The 25214-nt window shown below is 39.1% G+C and overlaps 1 protein-coding gene across 2 annotated transcripts in view; it reads right to left on the bottom strand.

Moving 5' to 3' along the window:
- The window catches only part of NCKAP5 (NCK associated protein 5), a 750489-nt gene that overhangs the window by 254819 nt on the left and 470456 nt on the right, over positions 1-25214 (bottom strand). For both annotated transcript variants that reach the window (XM_054574978.1, XM_054574979.1), the window contains exon 5: positions 1754-1841. In XM_054574978.1, the coding sequence (XP_054430953.1) occupies positions 1754-1841 (88 nt within the window). The remainder of the gene's footprint in view (positions 1-1753; positions 1842-25214) is intronic.

Genomic DNA, 25214 nt, shown 5'->3' with positions numbered 1-25214 from the left:
TAATAAGTGATGGAGAGATTAGGAAAGAATGATCAAAAGAAAACAAGAGCCTGGATGCGCAGCAAGGAGGAGTTTGGAAAGAGCAGAGTGATACTGAGTTCTTCAGTTCTAATTCAGGCCTGCTGTGACTGGGGAGGGGGAACACAGGACCAGTGTTTCAGAATCCTACGACTGAAATTCATATCACTCTTTTAGGCCACATGGAACCACTTACTGCAGAATCAAGCTTCCTCTCCCCTCTTCCCTTATTTATTCATACCTCAATTTTTTACGCAAACAGGTGTAAGACCTAGGAAAGACTCAGGGCTAGGAGGACTTAAATTCTTATCCTAACTCTAGGTGACCACACAGCAGGAAAGGTGCACGGTGCATTCCCTGTGTAAAGACCACCTCACCTTCTGAAGTAGAATATCTTTGTAAGAAATGGATTTTAGTGATTTTTTTTTCAGTTGTCTTCATGGCATTAATCTGAATCTCCTCTGAGGCAGCCAAGTAACGCCCTGCACTGTAGTCATTGGAGAGGGAGAACAGCTGTCCCATTGTCCCAGTAGTCCTGGATATATTTCAAAGGCCAACTATTGAGGACATAGATTCCTTAAAGCTAACCCTGCCTAGATTTCTTAACTTTGTATGATACTGTGACTTTTATGATCAGAGTCTTCCCAATCTTTCTCGTAATAAGTAAGGTACAGAGCCCTGAGCCCATGAATTCAGGGAAGCTGGTGTGAAATCATCTTTACCACCTGGGTTCCTACACTTGTCTCCCAAACCCACTCCTTTTCTAGCCAGCAAACACCAAGTGCTGCCCAGGGATTGCCTCAAATTTTGGCCCATTTCCTTGCCTTCCTCAGATTTTTTTTAGTTCTCTGTGTATAGTTGTGCAATGGATAGTGGGTCTCTATTTGTGATTTTTAAGTGATTTTCAACAAAAGTCCTCCGTTTATCAATAAAGAGGACCTGCGCTCTCTCTGCTGTATTTCTCTTCTCACCTGCCAGAGCCTTCTCATCTGTTTGGCTAACTTGGGTCATACTCAGATTAGATGTCCTGCTTTCCAGCCTGGCCCCTTAGCTAGTGTCAAAGACCCACATACTAAGGGCAATTGGAAGGTGAGAACTTGTTGCTGCATTGACCACTTACTCTCTTTGGATCTCTTTAAATTCCACATGGACAAGGTGCAAGGCCACACCCACAAGCCCCGTATATAGGCATGACCTCAGCCAGCTCTCCTGTGCGCCCTCAGTGTCAGGGTCAAACTTCTCTTACAAGGCCGTCATTTGGTCGCCTTGAGCTTCTTATTCTCCATGAGCCCAACATGCAAATGCACAGCACTGCACCTTCATCCAGGCTTCCCCTCTGCCTCCAGTGTCCGTCCTTTTGTTCTCTATCCCTCAGGCCCACCTTAAATGTCATCCCTCCCTGGGAAGTAGTCCTTAACTTCCCAGACAGGATAAGTCACTCCCTGTCCTGTGTTCCCAGGGAATGCTGTAGCTACCTCTCTTATAGCCCTGACCACTGCAAACTTATTTTTTATATCTTCCTACAACCAAATTTACCATCTGTTTCACAGTAGGAGTTCAACATAAATGAATGAGTTAAATGCGTACATGATTTCTCAAACAGAGGTAATTGTATGGCTCCCAGCACTGGGGTCTGGCCCATACTTGTTCGCTTATGTCTGAGCTAGGGAGGACAGAGCTAGAGAAATATGAGAAAAACACACTGTGCCCAGTCAAGAGTAAGCAACATGTGTACCTGATAGACCATTATATTAACAGTTTCTTCTTTTTTCTGGTCTGGAGATCCTTGAGTCTGCAATAGATTTCGTACTGTTTCTTCCATCCTGAAAAACAAAATAAATAAATAAATAGATAGATAGATAAATAAATAAATTCTTCAGAGAAGGTTTCCTATTAATACCAGTCTATTTCCTAAGCTTAAATCTGAAAAAATCTCCTTTCTCTTCTCTTGCCTTTGTCCCTTATATCAAGAATCTGTCATGAAGGCCTTTAAAATTATTCTTTAGAATGTCCCCAGGTTCTCTTCTTCTCCTTACCACTCAGGTCCCTATCTCTGGCCTCCTGTTGTTAGTACTCATGCAAACATCTCCCAATACTCTCTTCATTTTCAATTGCTCCCTTTTAATTTGATACAATGTTACCACATTAATCACCCTGAAGTACCACTTTGATTTTTTAAAGTCAATTTTCAAAGTTGACAAATATTACATAAATGCATTTTCACTATTAATATACCATTCCATGGTGATCTACGTCGGCACTCAAAGGTCTACTTTATTCTTCTCAGCTACTTCCCGGTATTCATGATGTGACTGCACCATAAATTATTTAACCATTTCTCTATGGGCAGAATTTAAATTACTTCAAAAATTTTGCTATTTCAAATCATAAATATTTTTATGCATACATCTTAGTACACATTTATGAGTATTTCTGTTGTTATGACAGATAAGGTATGTTATAATCCTATTTTGTTTTCAATCACCAATGCCCGGTCCCATCTGCGCATTGCCCAAAAGTAAGAGTGAAACAAACATACCTATTTCCATTTCTAGACATTGTCTCGTACTATTACCACTGCTTGGAATTCCAACACCCTTTTATATTCTCAAATTCCATCCATCTTTCAAAATCCATCTCAAGTTTTACTTCCTAAGAAACCTCCTCAGCTCATCTTTGAATTCTCATAGCCTTATCAGAGGTGTTCAACCTGCACTCAGTATGACTATGAGTGCAGCCCAACATAAAACTGTAAATTTACTTATAACATGAGATTTTTTTGTGTGATTATGTGTTGCAATGTATTTAATGTGTGTCCCAAGACAACTCTTCTTCTTTCAGTGTGGCCCAAAGACATCAAAAGGTTGAATGCCCATTTAAATCATTCATTCTATCACTTAAAAATGCCCCACTTCAAATGCTCAAACATTTCATACGCCGTCTTGTCTTATGAAGTAAATTAAGATATCTGGTATAGAACCATGTCATATTTTCTTATGTGTCCCCCTCAATTATTCATGAAGTAGTATTTGGTATCTATTATTATATGAAACTTTCATTAATTTATTTTAAAAAGCATTAAGTACTTACTCTTTGTCAGGCATTCCCCATGTGTACTCAGACTGTGTTTGCAAACTGTTTGAATGACCTTGTCCTTGGCCTTGTCCATGAGGGTTCAGGGACCAGAATTCTGACAGCAGAACACTTGCACTATTGCACTGAACACAGTGCTCTTTTGCCCAGAACTGGAGTTGGTCGTCTCTTCCAGTCCCATCCTGAAGCATGTATTTTGGTGTCTCAGCATGATACTAGTTTAAAGCAGAAAGCAGAGTGATCTTTCTCTTGCTCAGGGCTTCTAGGATGACAAATTAAGGACTCTAGGAGGCCCACGAATTCCTTGAAGTGGTAAGGCCATTGCAGTCACAAAGGTAGTATAATTCAAAATGCCAACCTGTCTGGTATGTCATATCACTGCTTAGCAGGAGAGAGAGGAAAGTGCAGATGACCTAGTCTACTCCAAACCAGGACTATAATTGGGGATATTCTGCCTTCTAAGAAGATAGTACAGGACCCATTCAGGATTTCAGTAAGATGGTAGACACCAATTATGAGTGCTCAGAGAATGATATGTGACCGTACATTTATATAAACCACTTTTTCATGTGTCCAGCCAGGAAAGCAAAATCTGTTTCCTACATTTTCACAAATCTCTTGTTATTAATAATAGTATCTCAAAATTAAATAGTACTTTTAACTTGTCAAAGAATTCTCTCATCTGTTCATCATTATGATGTACTTTAAAAATATTATTATATCTATGTGGTAGATGAGAAAGCTGAGGCAATAGAAAGGTTAAATGGCTTACTTACAGGATCATGGTTAGTTGAATAGGGAATTAGAATTAAACCATTTTTACTGACTGTAAAAATAGTAGTAGCCTCTTTCCCTGAGGCCTTATTTACATGGAGGGAAATAATTTTAAATGAAGAGTCTTAACTCTTAGTTAGGAGTTATCTTGATGAACACTTATTGGATACTGAGCCCAAGAAGGCAACAATATTATTTCTGACCTGAGGAGAGCTTAGTATCTGGTGGAAAAGACAAACTAAGTTTATCTGGAAAAATTGGTATATAAACATCACAAATTCTAAAGTCAAAACTGATCAGAGCCAATTTCTAATACTCTGTGCCATTGTATATAAACAGAAACAATCTCTTGAGGGGTAGTGGATTTTCCTTAATGTATGTTACATCTATCAGAAACAAGAGAAGTAAAGGAACGGTGCCCAATTTCTCTCAGCTCGTGTATGACACATCAGGGACTAACCTTTGGTTGTCTAAATATTAGTCTATTTTCTTCCCACCCTAGCACAGGGGCTAGAGTTCTTCCTTATTTCAATCCTTGTTTCATTAATTTATAAACATTTGGCATAAAAGTGGCCCACAGTTAGGACTCAGTTAAAATTAAAATCTTGCCTTTAAAAAAAAATCAGTTAAAATACAATTCTGTGACCATGCATATCTCGCTGAATTATCTCTTCTGTATAATTAAAAGTTCTATGCACAAATTGCTGGATCAAAAAGAAAAAAGAGTATCTATTCACCTTTCCCCAATTTTTCCTGGCTTTGTATTTTAGAAAAAAGTGGGAGTGAAAAGAAAATTGTTAAAACAGAATCTCAAGCAGCCCATATTCACAGTATCACTGTGATTAATTAAATTAATTACTATTAAAACCAATTACATTTTCAAGCTACAGCTTGGAACAGAGTTACAAGGATTGATCCCAGCACTTGGTAGAAAATTAAGTTGTCTCATCTTTTCATAACCTCTATGAATCTGGTCAAAGAGAAAATACTTCAAACCCGATGAAACTATACAATTATTTATTCCCTGATGACAGCATTTTAAAACAAAATTCTCATTTAGCAAACTTCTCTATTTATTTTCCAGAAAACCAAAGACTGTGAAGCATCATCCATTGTCGTCTGGCTGCCCCATGACATTTTACTTCATTTTATTATTTTGATAGCTGAGCTATATGGTTTGCATTCCCAATATGCACACAGAATAATTCTACCATCTGTTTCCCAAATGTGACTAAAAATCAGTCAATTCCTTTCTCCAGGTCAGGCATGGACAGAGGGATTTTTCTGTTTTGTTTTAAGTTGCTGATCAGTGCCATTTATCATTAAACACTAATCTTAAATAATGCCTTCCAGTTCTTTTTTTTTCCTATTGTCCAACTTGAGTCTAAATCCTTTCTTCCCCTAAATTCTGGGAAAGTAGATGTTACAACTAAAAATACATGGGCCAAAATTACACTTAGTGAAATATAATTTCCAACACATATTAAATAAACTATTTTTAGAAAGTTAAGACCTGCACAAGTCAGAAAATATAGACCAAATTCATATTCTAACAGCATATTTCAGGCAACACAGATCTAAATATAGCTATTTTATTTTATAAAAAATAGATCCCATGTTTTAAGGTATATATCATTTAACTCTTAAATTCTTCTTATAGTATTTTATTTGGGGTAAGCAAAATGAACCCCAAACATAGTTTTTGTATAAAAAGTGCACTAACTTGAAGTCAGAGAAATTGGACATTAAATTTAAAAACTCGAAGCCTTTCAAGAGCAGAATTACTGAGGCTTTCCACCAAAATTCTCTCCCTGGGGTCCACATTTGTCAAGCACTCCTTTTGAAGTACAGACCACTGGGGTACTTGTCATTGGAATGTATCCAGTGTCTCCCAGAGAGGGTCTCCCTAGTCACCAAAGGAAGATCTTTCTGGAAGAAAATGTTAAAAGATAGTGGTTTCCAGAATCCTTTCAGGGCAGGAAACCACCTAATCAGGGCCTGATGATATCAGATTCCTTGATTCCTTGTTCTTTCCTTCCTTCCGTCCTTCCTTCCTTCCTTCCTTCCTTCCTTCCTTCCTTCCTTCCTTCCTTCCTTCCTTCCTTCTTTCCTTTCTTCCTTCCTTCCTTCCTTCCTTCCTTCTTTCCTTCCTTCCTTCCTTCCTTTTTTATACTCACCCGAGGACATTCATTGATTTTTAGAGAGAAAGGGGAAGAGAGATAGAAAGAGAGAGAGAGAGAGACATCGATCAGCTACCTCCCACACATGCCCTGACCTGGGGATCAAACTCGCAACCTTTCAGTGTATGGGATGACACTCCATGATTTGGGTTATTTGACCAGGGCTTAGATTTCATTAAAATTGGAGGCTATGATTTGGGCCCTGAAAAACTTAACTTACTCAATAATGAAGGTACTATTAGAAAAAATGATCCCAGGCTCTATTAGGAGCTGTTTGTCCTAATAACATGGAGAGGAATGTGGGCTTTTCCACATTCTTCCTTCCTCCACAGATTTAGCCATTTATTTTGCTTAATGAAACCTAGGAAATCATCAGAAAATATGACTCAATTTAGCATAACTTCATTTTTTACAGAAGTAGAACAAAATAAACACAAAACAAGAAGCCACTCTCCTCAACTCAAACTGGTAATGAGTGGTCTCTTTCAGCTGAAAGCTGAACTGAGTCATATTTTTAAGAAATATTTTTAGATGACATCTGCTGATTAATCACATAAATTGCTAATAAAATTAACGATGAAATTGCTCAATATTCCCGCACATTTTTTTCATGAGAGGTTTCAGAACCATACACTCTGAAAGGACAAGCCATATTTTCTTTATCCACCTATTACTGGAATGTTTGTCAAGGGCTGCTGCTCTGATTTGCAAATTGTTTTTCCTTGTGCCTCGCTGTTGACTCCCAAACTTCTCAATTTCAGTAAGTAGGTCAATTTAAGCGAGGGTACCACCATGAGTGAACTTCATTTTAGGGACAGAAAGAAAGGGACAGGGTTTAAAATAAAAAGAAGGCAGATGGGATTGAGTAAGGTAGTGACTCTCCACTTTGAGCCTCCTCCCTATGAAATCATGGCATGACATGAACACCTATGCAGACGCTACCCATCAGGCTAGGTCAACAGCCATAATGAGGACAAGCACAGTTCCTATATCTGCGGGGAAAAGAAAAGTAGTTACAATAAAATACTCTCTTTCATTGGATGTCTGTTAGTAAGGTTAAAAAATTTAAGCATAATACAACTATATTGTCAGGTAAACTGTGTCAGGTAAATTATTGATTTATTTTTTTATATAACCAAACTCATCTTTTTCTTGATCCCTACATGCTAACTAACATTAACTTTTGTTCCAAATACTGGATTTTTAAATGGATTTTAAAATCCATTGAGGAACAGATGTCCATTAACAAGAGAATAAACAGCTGATATATTTCCTATGTTGGAATACTATACAGCCATCAAAAGGAATAAGCAATGTATGCAACAGCATGGAAAAAATCAAAAACATTAGATTAAGTAAAAGAGGCCATACACAAAATAATAAATATTATGATTCTATTTATATGTAATTTTGGTACAAGTAAAATTAATCTGTGATGGAAAGTTTAAGAATAGTTATTGCCTGGGGGCAGTAGAGGTTGGGTAGAGACTGTCTGGGAAAGGACATAAGGAACTCCCAGGGAGATGGTAATGTTCCATATTTCCATAGGAGTTTGGATTGCACAGGTAGATGCGTTTGTTGGAATTCATTCAGTGATATATATTTAAGATTTATGTATTTCATTGTTTGTGAATTTAATTTTAAAAGCTATAAACCAATTTGGAACTTTAGTTAATGATATACATGCTCAAGGATATACACAATTTGGGATGAACTGTATTAATGCCTGCAATTTTGAAATGCATCACAAATTAAATGTATAGATGATGAGAGAGACTGCTAGATGGCTGGATAGGTAGTAGAGAAAGAATAGTAAATATGAGTTGTAGAATCTAGTCGTTCGCTATATGGTGTTCAGTGTAAAATTTGTTCAACTTTAAATTTTTTATAACAAATTGATTACCAAGTTTTTTTATGTAGACCAAATATTTATTTCTTGGATAAAAATGTTTAGCCTCTCAGTAGAAGAGTAGTAGACTGCTTCTCATCCATAGATGGTTCCTAGGCATATGGAGATCTGGTTGGGTGGATCTTTGTAGAGTAGAGACACTTGGGTATGATGTTATTTTATATCTGGACAGCAGTCCCTTGTCCCAAGGTTTGCTGCTAGCCCTTCTGGTTTTACATCTGAAGGTCCTGAGGCTGTTCCCAGTCTGCTCTGCTTGGTCAGAGCTTAGTGGAATGTCTAGCACTCCGACTAATCTTCACCTGAGCCACTGCTGGCTTCAGTGCCCTGAATCTCAGGTGCCACTTCTACCAAGCATGCTAATCGGCCAGTCTGTCCCCAGATGCTCCTGTACGGGTATCCTTGCTGTGTCACAGTAGACCCCAAAGTAGGCCCACTGGCTCGCCAGTCAGCTTCTAAACCACACAAAAGCTGAAGGCAGCCTGGCAAATAAAACCCAGGGTCTCCTTTATGCATAAGGATAGTGGGCCACCAAGTGGACATGGCTATACCACGTGTAATGTGATGACATATATACAAAGTCTTGGCCTTTTGCTAGAATCTTAAATGAAAAGCAGATTTGTAAGGACCCATCTATCCTCCATGTGATCCACCATCTAAAGTAAGAGCTTCACTCTTCCGTTTCCGTCCATCTGTTCTTCTTCTAGCTATCTCCAGCACTGGAAAAGTGGTGCCTTCTTGTTTCTTCTCACGTATCATGACTGGCTTCTTTCCAACTCCAGTCTCTTGGCTAAGCTCATCAATGTCATTTATGATGGTGAACTGAACTATTTTTCCTACACACTAGGAAAATACTATGCTTTGGGTCATATAGACTTGCTTAGCCTTTCATATATTAAAGGAGGGAGAATGAAGGAATCTGGGTAATCTTAATTTAGAACAAAAGCATGCTCTCAAGGCCTTGTTTTATTTAACCCTTTGTAACAGAAGTTGAATATTTCTTCATTCATTCTCTTTGAATTCCTAGGGAAAACTAGAGGAAAAACTCTAGTATTCATAATGATAAAATGGAAAATCACATAGATTTTAAATATACATACATATTTACATATTACTTTGTTACAACCACTCTATGGCAAGAACTGCCTGATTTAATCGTTCCAAGTTCACAGAGTGAGTACTATGATTTGCATTTTTATTTTTTATTTACATATGTATCCATGCATTCACTTATTCATTAAAAATGAAGAAACTGAGTATCCATGAGAAATAAGGAACTCATTCAAAGTCATATTTTTTATAATGGCATGAGTTATATCAGAACCAATATTTGACTCCAAAATGCACAATCTTTTTATCCTATGCCACAACGGCATCCAAGCAAACATTGAAACTACATGTTAGTGTTTACTTAGCTATATATCGACATTTTCTGTCATATTGTTATTATTTGCCAACATCTTGACCAATGGACTATTACTTGCAAATGTTTTGTACTTCAATTAATCTTTTCTCTCAGATTAGGTTTCTCTTAAACCCAAAATAGGTTCACACACAGTGATATATTTTGACATCTGTCATCTTTAGTGTAGCTTTCCTTGTAACCTAGAGCCCAAATAAATACCTGTTGAAGCGTTTAATACCAGTTATTCTTGGAAAAATATCCCCTGCCCTCAGGGCACTTGCCACTGCACCCAAATGCCACAGGAAAAACTAGCCAAGACTTGAGCTCTTCTTTCCCTCAGGGAGAAGCCCTCCCTTCCTGTGTGCTTTCTTAACACTCTCAGCTCTTAAGGGCTAATTCTTGAGCTGTGACACAAGAGGCTATGATGCAGGGCTCCCAGTCATTAGTCAAACAAACCAAATATCTTTCAGAAACAACTCCCTAGCTCTTTTTTGTCACATTAAATATATAGTACACATGCTTCATCTGCAGCTAATTAACTTAGATGGTTAGAACGGTGCCCTAGTGGGGCCAGGGTTCTAGATTCAATGTCTAGCTTGGATACTCTCTACCACCACCAGACTCCTGGCAGACTAATCTCTGTCAAGATAGCCCACTGCTCTACTGCTGGGGGAGAGAGGAGAGGAGAATTGTCTTAAATGATAGAGCCTCCCATATTCCCATATCATTTGCCCTTAAATTTATTTTTCCTAGTGTCCTCTCCATTGCTTCCCTCAACAATCCATCCTGCCTCCCCATCTTAATTGTGGTGCAAAGCTTTCCTCAAGTTTGCAAGTGAAAAGAAAGCTGACAGAGTTTTCAATTCCAAGAGAAAACTTTTCATGTGGAAACTTTGCTGGTTTAGAACTGGGTTCTGCCCAACTGCACCAACTTGTTTTCTTAGGAAATGAGAGTTTGCTCACTTAGAAGCTAGCACATCCAAGCATGTGAGCAGGGACAATCCCCAGGCCAGCTGTGACTTTGCTGTTCTTCACCCAATCGCTGCTGATCCTGGCTGCACTAGTTAGGAACAGTAAATCTACAGTGAAGATAACTGAAAACTGCACTGAAACTGAAAGTCACTCTGGATAAATGTCGAAGGGCTGGAATTTCTTATTTCTTTCCTAGATGATATATATTTTTAATTCAGCACAAATTTTGCAAGAATAATACCATTGCCCAGAAACTACGGGGCTCTAATTCACTCAGGGGGATGCCACACCATTCATAAACAGATCGAAAGGTGCTAGACCAATTTGAATTATTGCATTATATTCACTCCAGGGCCATCCATATATGAGGAGAAAGTGACATAAATTTTCCCAGAGGCACGCTGTGCTGATCCTGCATGGGGAGCTCGCTGCACAGACAGAGGCAGATGGAGTGGCCCGGGGACCAAAGGTGCACTCTGACAAAGCCCACTTTCCACAGAGTTGAAGGGAATCCCCTGAATGTTAACAAGCAAATCGTGTGTCTTTTGCTCAACAATGACATAAAACAAAATTTCATTTATGGATTCATTTGTATGGGGAGAGTGAGAAAGAAAATTCCAAGTGTGCAAGTGACTGCCGGGAAGGAGAGGTACACCTCCCTCGCTTTCACTATCCTGGTTAACACTCTGAAGGTGAGGTTGGCACTATATGCCAAGAACCTATGAGATGTCCACAAAATGGGTTACCTCCCTCAGGTTTTTAATGAATGCCATTGTTATTAATTAATATGATTATTAATTTTATTAATACAAAATAGTTAAAAGCTAATGTAATCACCCATATTTAGTCTCCTGAGCTCGTCTACTTAACTTCTAAATCTATCCTTGTAACGTGATCTGGGGGACTTCTTCCAAAAAAACAAATTTCCACAAATAAAACCAGCTTCAGTTCTTTTTTTAAATTTTATTTTCTTGCATAGTCTGAAGCACAAATGTTTCTTGAGTCTAATACTGCTCAGAAAGAACCTCAAATTGCCAAGACAACTACTTTTCATATAAATGTATTATTTCGGGAATAGATCTTCATAGCTCGTATCAAAGGTTGGGGAAACTTTGCAGATAGCTCAATTTATTATTGGCCCTAAATATTTATTTCTATTGGCTACCATTGATAAAAAATAAAAGTAAGTATTTTAATATATCATAAGAATGCACATTAAATTTTAATTAGAGGCTGTTCTGTTGAAACTATAGCAAGGTAATGATGTTAGGTACTCAAAATGAGATTCACCATGTTTCAGATAAGTTATATATTTTCTCCACGGTTGTAACTTGCTCCTCATCATGGTGGTTATAACGCATCATAGAAGATGGTTATAATCTTCTATAACCAAACAGACCACATTCTATTCTGTCATGCTTTCAGAAAATTAAGAATTAAATAAAATACACTTGATTCTCATTGGCAAACTCATTTTGAATTAGATTCTCATTTGCCAAATCTTAAAGATTTTATTTTATTTTTTGGACTTGACAAGTGCTTAATCATTAAAGCTTAATGGTCAAAGTCAGAGGTCAAACCAATAGTCACACAGGTCTGAATAATGTCCAAGATAGCACAGCAAGTAGCTGGTGTTAACCTGTCACTATCTGTGTGTGTGGGGGGAGGGGGGTGGGCATAGGAAAAGGGCAAAATATCTAATTGATCATATTCAGAATGAAACTGTATTGTTCAATTTTCTAAAGAAGGAGGTACAATAGTGACAAAGAAATGCATCAAGAATCCACAAAACTAGACTCTTTAGCCTCATCTGTGCCAACAGGGAATAAGATCCGCTCCTTAACCCACATGCTCCCTGTGTCATTTGATCCACAATATTTCAGAGTGGCTTCTCTTCAGCAAGGATATATTGCAGACCATAGCTCATCCAGAAAAGTGGCGTTACTAAATCCTCTCCCGGCCTCAACTCTGGCCACAATTCTCTCAGTATGTCTCCGTCCCCTGTACTCCCTAGAGAGGCTCAGATGGGTCAGGGTGGTGACATTCTTAGCAGCTACATAGCTTAGGACAAGTCACTTACACTTTTTAAGCCTCAGTTTCTGTGTATCATGCCAATTCTATGTACCGAAAAGGTGTTATAAGGATGTGATGATATAGAAAATAAAATGTTATATAAGATGGCACTTTTTTTATTATGGCTTTAAAGGTAGTTGTTTCAGAAGTCATGTCCTTGGAATTGCAGATCTTTTGGTGGTGATGTGAGCAGGGCAGGAAATAGGCTCCTTGGGAGCATCAGCCAATCAAATTAACACTTTATGATGGCACCACCTCCTTTGGCTTTTCTCTGAAAGTACAGAGAAGTTAAGTATGCCTTTCTCCAATCTTCAGATAACAAGTTGGGAGGATAACCTACTCTATTAGTCATGACAGGGTAGGCTACACTGAGGTGTAAAGGAACGCCAATATCACAGTGACTTAAAAAATAACTGCACGCCTCAGCTGTATATTGTTCTCCATGGGTATGGGGGTTCTGTCCTGGTTGCCTAGGAAAGTCCAGTTTATGTGTATTGTCCTGCCATGATTATTAATAGCACTCTTTTCACTCCCAAAATTGCCTTGGTTGGATTATAATTATGATGATCTTCCTGTCAATGAAATAACTGAAGTATTCAGGTTGTACCCACCCCACTCCAGTGTGAGGCCTTTCACACTGGCTAGAAAAAAAGACTGGGGAATTTCGGAATTTTGTAAAGATTTTCACTGCCTCAGTCTGAATTGTCACTTCGGTTTAAAGGCCATTGGCCAGAACTAGTCATGTGGCCCAACTAAGTGCTAGGGTAGCTGGTAAATTTAGTCTTCTGAGCACCTAGCAAGAAGAAAAGAGACATTGGCGCTAATACAATGCCTTCCAGATCTGTGCTGTCAGAATGAGGACCTATGCGACCCCCTCTCAGTGGTGACCTGCCGTGCCTGTCTGACCACACAGTTATCTCTGGGTGACTGAGCACCAAAACTCAAGGAAGTCAAGCAAGTGCCGGTCTTGTCAGCCTTTTTCCATTGAGTGTCACTTATCTATCTCCGCTGGGTGTCTAAGCTGTCATTGAGAATCTTGTCTCACCTCCCAGCTAGATATTGATTGTCACCTTTCTTTCACAGATGGCAAATTGATTGCCAGTTTATGTAATTATTCACTTTGAGCTCTCTGAATTGTCCATGAATGTGTTCTCTGTGATCAAGGAATCTTCAAATAAACACCTTCAAAGTCTGCTTTGCTTTGAAGAACACGCTATCAAGCCTTCAGCATGACAGTTATTAGACATGTTTTTGATGTAGCCTATTTTATAGCAAATGTCTATAAACATGGAAAAGCTTGTATATCCATAAAACTTTTGTAACCTTGCAAGTTTCATTGGCAAGGAAAGTTTAAGACATGGTTTCTCAGCAGTGTTACTGGAAGGACACATTTAATGTTTCACTTCTTGTTACCCAATAGTGAATGTTTAAAAATATCATCATGACTCAAGGTATGGCAATAACAGGCGTGCATAAGTTTTAGAAACTTGAAATGTATAACATCAATATTTAATGGGTAAAACTAAAAATAGGTAAAAAATAGGTTAAAAAATAAGTCCATTTAAAATATGCTTCTGTGTGAGATTAAAAGCAAAAATGAGCTCTAGCCAAGTTGTTCAGTTGGATGGAGCATCATCCTGTACACCAAAAGTCTGCGGGTTTGATTTTCCATCAGGGCACACACCTAGGTTGCAGGTTTCATTCTGGGTCAAAGTGTGTACAGGAGTCAATCAATTGATGTTTCTCTCTCACATCAATGTTTCTCTCTCTCTCTCTCCCTCTCAAATCAATAAGCATGTCCTCAGGTGAGGATTTTTTTTTTAAAGCGAAAAGTAAAAAGGAAGCATCTGTGTAGCATGCCTTACTCTGGGGTATCATGAAAATGTATTTTGTCAGCCACCATGATCATCTGGTATTTGGATAGAGATATTTCTTCCACTCACCCAAAGAAAAAGGAGGTTCCTTCCCTTTCCTCCTTGCTTGTCCAAATATCATGCATCCTTCAGTTTTCAGTCCAAGTCCCATCTCCTGCTTTCCTGATAACTCTGGCCCATAGGAGTCTCTCCTTTGTCCACTGACAGGTGTTTTCCTAGAACACTTGCAGGAAATCACTGAGGGTTCACAGTGAAGTTCAGATTTCCCACATGTACCTGAGACCTCGTGAATCAGAATCTCTGGGAAGGAGGCCAGGAATCTGTGTTTTTTATAAGCATATTCTTTTTTTAAAAAAAATTTAGTATATTTTATTGATTATGCTATTAGAGTTGTCCCAATTTTCTCCTTAGGCCCCCTTTGGCCAGTACCCCTCTCCCCTCCAGCAATCTTCCCTTTAGTTTATGCCCATGGGTCATTCATTTAACTTCTTTGGCTTCTCCATTTCCTATACTACTCCTATAACATTGCATTGTCTATTTTGTACCTACCAATTGTGCTTCTTAATCCCTGTGCCTTTTCTCCCACCCCATTCTCCCCCTTCCCCCACCCACTGATAACCCTCTATGTGATCTCCATATCTATGATTCCTTCCTATTCTAGTTTGCTTAGTTTGTTTTTGCTTTTTAGAATCAGTTGTTGATAGTTGTGACTTTGTTATCATTTTACTATTCATGGTTTTGATCTTCTTCTATTTTTAAAATAAGTCCCTTTAACATTTCATATTTTAAGGGCTTGGTGATGATGAACTTTTTTAGCTTTACCTTGTCTGGGAGGCATTTTATCTGCCCTTCCATTCTAAGTGATAGCTTTGCTGGATAGAGTAATCTAGGTTGTAGGCCCTTGCTTTTCATGACTTTGAATACTTCTTGCCAGTCCCTTCTTACCTGCAAAGTTTCTTTTGAGAAATCAGCTGATAGTCTTATGGGAACTTCTTTGTAGGTAACTCTCTTTTTTCCTCTTGCTGCTTTTAATATTCTCTCTTTGACTTTAACCTTTGGCCTTTTCATTATGATGTGTTGTCATGTGGTCCTCTTTGGGTCCAACTGGTGTGGGACTCTCTGTGCTTCCTGGATTTGTATGTTTATTTCCTTTGCTAAATTAAGGAAGTTTTCTTTCATTATTTGTTCAAATAAATTTTCAATTTCTTACTCTTCCTTTTTTCCTTCTGGCACCCCTATGATTCGGATGTTGGCACTTTTGGAGATGTCCCAGAGTCTTCTTGTTATCTCCTCACTTTTTTTGAATTCTTTTTTCTTCATTCTGTACTGGTTGACTGTTTATTTCTTCCTTATGTTCCAAATCATTGATTTGAACCCTGGCTTCCTTCCCTTCACTGTGTTTCCCTGTGGATTTTTCTTTATTTCACTTAGTATAGCCTTCGATTCTTCCTTTACGCATTTACAATACTCAATGAGTTATCTGAACACCTTTATCCAATGTTCTGAACTCTGTATCTGATAGGTTGGCTATCTCCATTTTGCTTAGTTCTTTTTCTGGAATTTTGATATGTTCTTTCATTTGGGTCATGTTTATTTGTCTCCTCAATTTGGCAGACTCCTTATGTTTGTTTCTGGGTTATTAGGTAGACCTGTTGTGTTTTAAGGGGTGGGGCCTTAAGTATTTGCCAGGGCTGGGCAACCTGCTTCACCACTTTGTATCCATGTATGTTGGGGAGGGATCAGAGAGGGAACAAAGCCGCTTGCTTGGCCTTCACCCAGTTTCCAGTCACTTCACCCACTTTCTCTATGCCTCTGGTGCCCCTCTAGCTGTTGCTCTAGCAGTGGTTCCCAGAATGGGTGTGTTTGTGTATGTTCTAGGACCATGGGGACCTTTTAAACAGAATCTACTGAGAGATCTGCAGTTTCTTCTGCTACCACAACTCCTACTGGTTTTTACAACCAGAAGTCTTGAGGCTTTACTTCCTGGTGATGGAACGCTGGGCTGCGCGTGGTCCGGCCTGGGGTTGGGCTCGCTTGTTCCCCAAGTGTTCCTCCCAGTCAGTTTTTCTTTCACAGGTGAATGTGGGACTGCCTGCTCCACTGCTACCGCTGCTGCTGCCTCACCGCCACTGCCTCCCTGTAAGCATATTCTTGCACATTAACCTATGAGAATCTTGTTTGTATTCTCATGTCCTCCTAAAATACACACTTATATATTACTTAGCTATGTTAACTATTATAAAAATAATCTCTAGTAGAAGTGCTTTAGTTCTACAAATATTTTATAAGCTTATTAGAGGACCCAGTGTGTATCTCAGGCATTTTTATGTTACCCAGATCACACAGTAGGTATCAATTTATCCTGGGTGGATGGAACTTCCCAAATTTGTGAAGTTCAATATTAATTTGCTGTATCTGGGGCATATTCAATGTTGAAAAAAAAAAAGAAGAGCATATTTTAATGAATCTAATTTTAATTCCAGTAGTGGGAAATTTAAAAGTAACACTTTCTAGCCCTGGCCAGGTGGCTCAGTTGGTTGGAGCATCATCTTGTCCCATAAACCAGGGATCCCCAAACCCTGGGCCATGGATTGTTACTGGTCTATGGCCTGTTAGAAAACAGGCCCACAGAAGGTGAGCAGTGGGTGGGCGAGCAAAGCCTCATCTGTATTTACAGCCACTCCCCATTGCTTGCATTGCCACCTGAGCTCTGCCTCCTGTCAAATCAGCAGCCTCGTTAGATTGTCTTAGGGGAGCAAACCCTACTGTGAATTGCACATGTGAGGGAATCTAGGCTGCAGTCTCCTTATGAGAATCTAATCTGTGATGCTCTGAGGTGGAGCTGAGGCAGTGATGCTAGTGATGGGGAGCGGCTGCTAGTATAGATTGTTAGCAGAGAGGTTTGACTACACAGAGACCATAATAAATCAGTTGCTTGCAGACTCATATCAAAACCCTATCAGTGAGTGGCAAGTGACAATTAAGCTGCATCTGGTGGCGGGCTGCAAAGCCTTCACCCTGCCCCGGTCCATGGAAAATTTAAGTTGTCCTTCACAAAACTGGTCCCTGGTGCCAAAAAGTTGCGGACCACTGCCAATACAGCAAATGGTTGTGTGTTCGATGCCTGGTCAGGGCACATACCTAGGCTATGGGTTCTAATTCCAATCAGGATGCTTTTAGGAGGCACTGACTGATATTTCTTTCTCACATCAATGTTTGTCTCTTAAACCAATACACAGCCCTGGCTGGTGTGGCTCAGTGGATTGAGTGCTGGCCTGCAAACCAAAGGGACACTGGTTCTATTTCCAGCCAGGGCACATGCCTGGGGTGCGGACCGGGTCCCCAGCTGGAGGCACGAGAGGCAACCGATCCATGTTTCTCTTGTATATCAATGTTTCCCTTCCTCTCTTTCTCGCTCCTTTCCCATCTCTCTAAAAATAAATAAATGAAATCTTTAAAAAAATAAAACCAATAAACATATCATCTGCTGAGGATTTAAAAACAGTAACACTTTCTGTAAGACAACTGTCCCTTCAGTTATCAGCTCATTCATCTATACCCTCACTTACTGGTCTGTTCCTTTATTTGACAATCATGTATTCAACACCTACTGAGTGCTCTGTGCTATAACCAGCAACTTAAATAAAGAAAAACTTCCAAGTGGGAGAGACAGGAAGACCAACAATTACTCTAAGGCGTCACCAGTACTAGGAGAAAAGATCTAAGAGGCTAACAGACACTCTTTGAAAGTGTTGACATGAGCTGAAGTTTTGGAAATGAGTAGGACTTAGCTTGATGGAAAAAGGGGGTTCCAAACATAACTAATGATTTTGTTTCTCACTTTAAAATTGCTTATTGTGAGTTTTCTTAATGAGAAATATGCCTTCAGTGCATTCTCGTCTATATGTCATTGTAAGTAAAAGCATTCCATTTTAGTTTCCTATAGGTGCTGGCATTTTAATCAAGTGAAAAGCATTTTAAATCATTGTTAGCCAAACCAGTTAAAGGCTCTTACAATTAAATTACATACATTTAAAGCTATGTTCATTGTTTATTAACTACATTTCAAACAATATTGACTGGGACCTCTAGGTAATGCTCCCCCATCCATAGGTAATAGTCATATTTGGAGCACTTGCCCATAATGTTCCCTGTACATGTGCATTTATTCCCAGTGATTTGGGATATCTGGATTTTCTCTGGTATTTAGAATGTGGCCTCCTTGACCTTGGATGTCCATGAGAAAATAAATAATAACTGCATTAGAATATCTACTACTAAGAAAGAACTACTCTGATAAAACTAGTAGCAATAACTGCAAAATTCCCCAACCACAAGGTTGACATTAAATAAGAGCCGATTGTCAAGTATTCCTTATGGAATATAAACTTTCATACAGCACTTTTATTGCACATTCTTGCCCAATGAAATAGATGTTGGAATTATGGTAACTTTAGGCCAAATAGCACCCATTTATACTTGAATTGTCAATATTACAAAAATAAAGAAATGAGGGTACCTGAGGGAGAAGGGCAAAGAGTCTACACTTTAAAAATAACTTTAAAAAATAAATTTTCTTTGATAAGTAAAAGTATCAGAGAAAAGCAGTTTTCAGCTTTATTGTAAAAGAAAAACAACAGAAACTAAGCATTAATAAACACTCAAAATCAAATGATAGAGTTTTTAAAATGTAAATGACTCATAATATGCTACATTGATTAAACTGCTAGAAAATATGACACCACACATATATACAACCTAGACTATTTTTTTAAATTCTCACCTGAGGTTATGTTCATTGATTTGAGAGAGGGAGAGAGGGGGAGTGAGAGAGAAAGGAAGAAATGTCGTTGTGAGAAGGAAACACTGCTGTGAGAGAGAAACATCGATCAGCTGCTTCCTGTACCCACCGCAACCAGGGATCAAACCTGCAACCTAGTTGTGTGCCCTGACCAGGGATTGAATCCACAACCTTTTGGTGTGTGGAACGGGATGATGCTCCGTCCAACTGGGCCAACTGGCCAGTACAACATTAACTATTTTCAATCTTAAAACTGTATTGCTTTGGGATTTTCAGTTTAATTTGTCAGAGGTTCCTGTTATGTGGAAGTCCCCCCTTCCACATATAAATAGGAGAAACTATGCAGATGTTTTGTTTCCTTTGATCCATGTGGTTTTATTGTAATATTGGTAGACTATAGACCTACACTACACAAATGTCAAAAAAACAAGTAATAAGCAGCTCACTTGATTTTCTTCCACTCATCCCTGCCTCCCCCAAATGAAGAAGAGCACATTTAATTGCAAAGTGCAGAGACTTCCCAAGATCGAGAAGGAGAGGGATAGTGCCCTTTCTGCAGTAACTGGTTGGAACATGGGTCCCCGGGGACTTAATTATCTCTCTTGTTAGGCTGTAATAGGAGCTCTAAAATAATATGTCTGTTTTTTCCACAACCAAGAGATTGATTAGTGAATTTGAGTAAATCAAATGTTAATGTTCTTCTTATCGGTGAGAATGGTCAGCAACTACAGCCTGCCACAGGAAGTTGTCATTATCACATGGCAGTTAATAAGTGTAGCTCTTTGAGGCAGGGATCCCATCAATTCAGAAGAATATATATGTATCCACATTGACTATAGTGTTTTGGTGGTGCTTATTCCTAGATTTTATACTTGGACATATTGGCTGATTATGACTCTGTGAAATGCTTTGCTGTTGTCCTTGCTTTGACACCGTATCCTCCAAGGGAATTCAACATCCATGATCATCTCAGTGGCAATGCCAATTATATAATCTACACACATGGAAGCTCCTAAGCCTTGTCTGCCATCGATATTACTGGACTCCTGGACTTATCCTCTCCTGTCTCTTCTAGACCTTTGCCTTCATCCTGCTTTTTCTCCAGCTATTATTAATCTCTCTCTCTCTCTCTCTCTCTCTCTCTCTCTCTCTCTCTCTCTGAGCTCCTTATTTATCAGATGTCAAACCAGTTACTATCAACTTTATCCTGGTGAAACCTTTCTTTGTTCCCCTTCTTCCTTTTCAATTTGCACCCCTCTAAATCCAATAACTTCCTGGACATGTTCCATTTGAGGCCCTGCCAGAGCCTCACACTGAGTGTACTTGCCGTCACCAGTCATGACTTCATCCCTGTACTCTCTGCCCTCTCCTGTCTCCCCTACCGGGCCTGGTACCATGTGCTGGCTCTTGGCAACCTTCCTGGTGGCTCAGCATCAGGAATCCTTGGGAACTTCCTCTTCTCAGACTCCAGCTTTCAGGTTTGTTGGCTTTCAGGTTCTGCTAATGAGGTGTACTCACAATATTTTTAAGGCTGAAAGAAGCAGGTTTGCCTCCTCTGCCCACAGCGGCAGAGGCCGTGTGGGGTCCCGCAGTGTTGGGTTAGCCTCGGTGGGCTGGCCTGTGTAGTCCCTTGCCGGCCACCAGCCCTCGGGCCGAGGGCTGCTGTAACCCTGGCAGCAGTTCCACTGCTCCTCCACCTCCAGCAGCACTAACAGTCCCCTAGCTCTGCCCCGCAGCTCAGCTTGAACTTGACATCTGGTAGAGGCCCCTGACTTTTGTTCCTTGAACTCTTCGTTTTGCAGCCATTTACCTCCCTGGATTAAATCCCACTGTACTGCAAGTATTTGATGCGTCTCCGTTTTCCTGATTGATACTGACACCACCACCCCCACTCACTCGGGATGGAAGGTCTGAAACTCTTTTTCTCACCCGGTCCCTCCTTCCTACCAAAGTCTCACCCCTTCCTAAGCACTGCCTTTTTCTTCCCTTTCACTCTCTTGCTGTTTCCTTGGCCAATATCCCTACCTAGATCAGGTTCCATTACTTAACACTGAACTGCTCTGAAAGCCTTCCTACTAACTAGTTGCCCTAACTAATTAGTCACTGTACTATCCTAACCTGTCATCAGGTCAATCTTCTTTAATAGTAATTCTTATCATTTCAATAATTTAGTTAAAAACCTTACATAGACCCATCCTGACTGACATAGGACAAAGGGTGAACCATGTAACCAGGTATTTAAAATACCTCCTTCTTCTTATGGCTTTATTTACCTATCTTCCTTCTCACACCATATCAGTCAATCATGGCTACTTCGAATTCATTCTTGCAATATCCCCCTTGCTTTCTTGCCTTTAAACCTACCTCTCATTATTTTCCCATCTAATAGAATGTGACTCCCCTCCACCCCCCAAGTGAAGCGCTTCAAACCTTTAAGAATCAGATCAAACGCCACTGAAAATCCCCATTTCCAAATGGATTCCTGCAGTATTCTGTACCTAACCTACACAGCTCATCCTGTTTTCTGTGTTACATCTTAACAGTGTTGTTGCCCCCTGGCACACCATGGGTGACACACACCTTTTACTGAGGTGTACTCTCCATGCTGGGCCCAAGGTTTGGGTTTGGCAAATTGTGAAAAGCAGGAAAATATGGGGCTGAGTTCATTCATCGTGTTTGCGATTTAAACTACAACCTAACCTCACTGAGATCTAGGTACTGAAGTCTTTTCACATTTTAAGCCTTACCTGTTCGATATTTCATGATGTGCTCCAGTGAATGGCCCCAATTTCTTTGCCAAACCACCGTCTTATAGACTATTGCTCGAATTAGCAGATCGTGAGATCACAAACTTTCTCAAGTATAATGTTTTCATTTCAAAACTTTCTGATTTATAAACAAAATATAAGATTCTAAATGGGGATGTACATATATATTAAGTCGAACTATGTAAGATTGATATTTGACCATTTTGATCTATAAAAATAAGTTTTATATAGTTCAAACTAATAAAGATATTAAGAAAGATTTTTGTTGCAGTTATTTTTCACAACAAGGTTTGCTTTATATAATAAGGTACAATGAACAAATAACCTTAAAAATGTAGATATGCCTCATGGTAAAGGGCTTTAATAATGACAACAATAATAATGGCAAATATTTATTGAGCACTTACTATGTACTACCAGCCATCATGGTAAGAACAGTATGTAGATTACCTCTCTCTCTTTCATTTTTTTTCCTTATAACAACTTAGATTTAGTCACTATTTGATAGATATACAATAGAAACCACTGCTTCAAGTGGCTAAGTAACTTGCCCACGGTCATATTACTAATAAATGGTGGAAGATTTTGAAGTAAAGATTTATTCTAGAGTTGCTACATTTGACACATAAAAAATACAGCTTTTTCTCCTGGGGTCTTTCAGATTCCTCATCCCTTGGCCCCTCCTGATAATATCATAAAGAAGATGAAGAGAAACAGAACTCACGGAAGAACTGAAAGGAGACCTCATCCTCAAAAGCTTCCTTGACCACTGGGGCTTGATCTGCTCACTGTACTCTTCTTCAGCCTATCTCCCCTCCCCTTTGGTTGGATTTAGTGTATGCTGCCTGTTTTCATAGCTCCATATACATGTTTACATTTCCTAATTAAATTGTAGAACTCCAACAGGGCAGTGAGCCTATCTAATGTTCTTCATTTCTGGAACCAAGAAACAGACACCTTATTTCTAGCTAAACACACAATCCATCCATCCATCCATCCATCCATCCATCCATCCATCCATCCATTCATCTAAACACTGTTTCTGGGTGAAAAGAACACTAAGATAAAAGGCCCAGGCTCTATTCAAAAGAAACTTACTATTGATTGGTGTAGTATTGAACACGTGTGTCAATGCAGATGATGGCACATGTTACAGACCAGAATCTAAAGGTGCTGAGAGCAGAGAGGTGGGCTACCTGGCAGTGGTCAAGGGAGGTACTCCACAGAGAAAGGTTTAAATAACTGACACTGTTGAGGGGAAGCTCAGAAAGGTAAGTGAGTACTAGCCAATAGAAAAACTTGAGGAAAGCATGCTCAGAAGGATGAAACAACATGTACAATGGCACAAGACATCCTGGAATATTTGAGACCCTAGAGTATTTGGTTTGGCTGAGGGACAGGGATAAACAAAGGAAGTAGGGGAGAGAGTTAGGAGAGAGAAAGGAAATAGAAATGAAAAAGGAGGGGAAAAGGATGAGAGCAAAGTCTGCTCTTGATTTTAAGAAAACTCGGGTGAAATTAAAAGCAGTGGCCTCATGCCAACCAGGAGAACCAGATAAGCTCAGAGCTACTTGTTGAGTGGCCAGATCAATGCCAATTACTCCAATGCCCAGGCCCAAGCACAAAAGAGAGCTTGGTGTTTAAGAAGTTAAAGGGTCAAAGTCTGCTGATTTATAATAAATTTTGGAAAGTTGGAAATACAGTGAGGAAGAGAATAAAGAAGTAAAATGGAGTTACTATGTTTAAACTACTAACTTGTTAATATCAAATAGGCTAAGGCATGAGCAAATGATTTTTTCTGGCTTTAACTAGCTTAGGAACTTAAACCTTTGAACTTTTCATTTGCATGTCAGTGCCTAGATGTACCTAACTTCCATATATAAATCTCCGAGGAACTTAAAAAAAATGCTCATGTGCTAGAGATGTACATATCTTTTACATATAACCAGTTGTCATGCTTAGAGAGAATGTTTCATTATCCAGAACACCAGACATCTGGGAGGCTGCCATCTTTAGCCGATCTGCAGGCTAACAAGGTAGGGCAGACTTTTCTCTAATGTGCGCTTTCCACTATAAAAACTCTGCGTGGCTGGTGTAGCTCAATGGATTGAGTGCCAGCCTGCAAACCAGAGTCACCAGTTCGATTCCCAGTCAGGGCACATGCCTGGGTTGCGGGCCAGGACCCCCGTAGGGGATACACAAGAGGCAACCACACTTTGATGTTTCTTTCCCTCTCTTTCTCCCTCCCTTCTCCTTTCTCTAAAATAAATACATAAATAATCTTTAAAAAACTCTGAAACTTTTCTTCCTCCTTCAAAATGCTTTGGGTACTACCTGGTAGTGTTTTCAATTTGCAAATCCTAAGACCCTTAAATAAATCTTTGTCATTTATTTCTAGCCAAACCATTTTGACAACAGTCACATGGGTACAAAAAGCTGATGAAAATAAAGCAGGTTCTATTTTTACTTGCTTTGGTAATAGAAGCGCTTTAACTAAACAGATGGCGCATTTCTCCAAAATCTGATGAAAACAAATCTCTACAGGCCTTCTGTATTGAGAAATAATTTAGCAGCCTTTCCCTGATTTGTTATGTTCTTTGTCTAAATATAAAATAAAACAAAGAAATGGGTGTTTTGGAACCTTAATTAAGTAGTATTAATGCTATAGAAGAAAGTATGGTCTAACTGCTATCCAAAATGAATCATAATAAAACAAGAGTAGGTTTTCCAAGTCTGGACACGTTGTTAACAACATTCAGTGTAAGGAAGAATTTTATTACATTTCTTAAGTTTGTGTCTGAAAGGTTCAGGAAAGAACGGCTGAGTCTGGCCAATAGAACAGAGCTAATGGCCATATCCAACGTGATCAGATTCACAGAGAAGACATCTGCTCGCCTAACTCGGAAATGTACTTGGAGGGAAAACTAGGAGATAAGACAATGCAACATTTATGAGTTGCAACTCAAATGAAAACACCTTTTAACATGTAATAGAATGACATAACAAATGTATAATGCCTTCTACATTTCATAAATTTGTATTGAATAACAGCAAAAGACAAGGAAATGATTCTTTTCTTAATTGATTGATATGCAGCATGAAATGTGTTCAATATTTATATTCTTTCCACACAATGTTCTATTTTTATTTATATGATCATTTCCTGACAAACATAATATAAACAATGTCTGTAAATTTTTTATTAACAAAGTGCTAAGACAATATTGCCATGCCTATATAAAACCATCTGCTAATATCTCATGTCAAAACCTATTTATATTATTTTTTTTCCTTCCCATGTTTTCCGAAGGCAACCCTTTTCCATTCAATTAATTCTGGACACCTTCAGGC

The sequence above is a fragment of the Pteronotus mesoamericanus genome, unplaced genomic scaffold (genome assembly GCF_021234165.1).
Source record: "Pteronotus mesoamericanus isolate MK-2021 breed Mesoamerican mustached bat unplaced genomic scaffold, CSHL_Meso_final contig_27, whole genome shotgun sequence".
NCBI lineage: Eukaryota > Metazoa > Chordata > Mammalia > Chiroptera > Mormoopidae > Pteronotus > Pteronotus mesoamericanus.
Note: the sequence above shows the minus strand (reverse complement) of the source record. Positions and strands in the feature narration are given on the sequence as shown.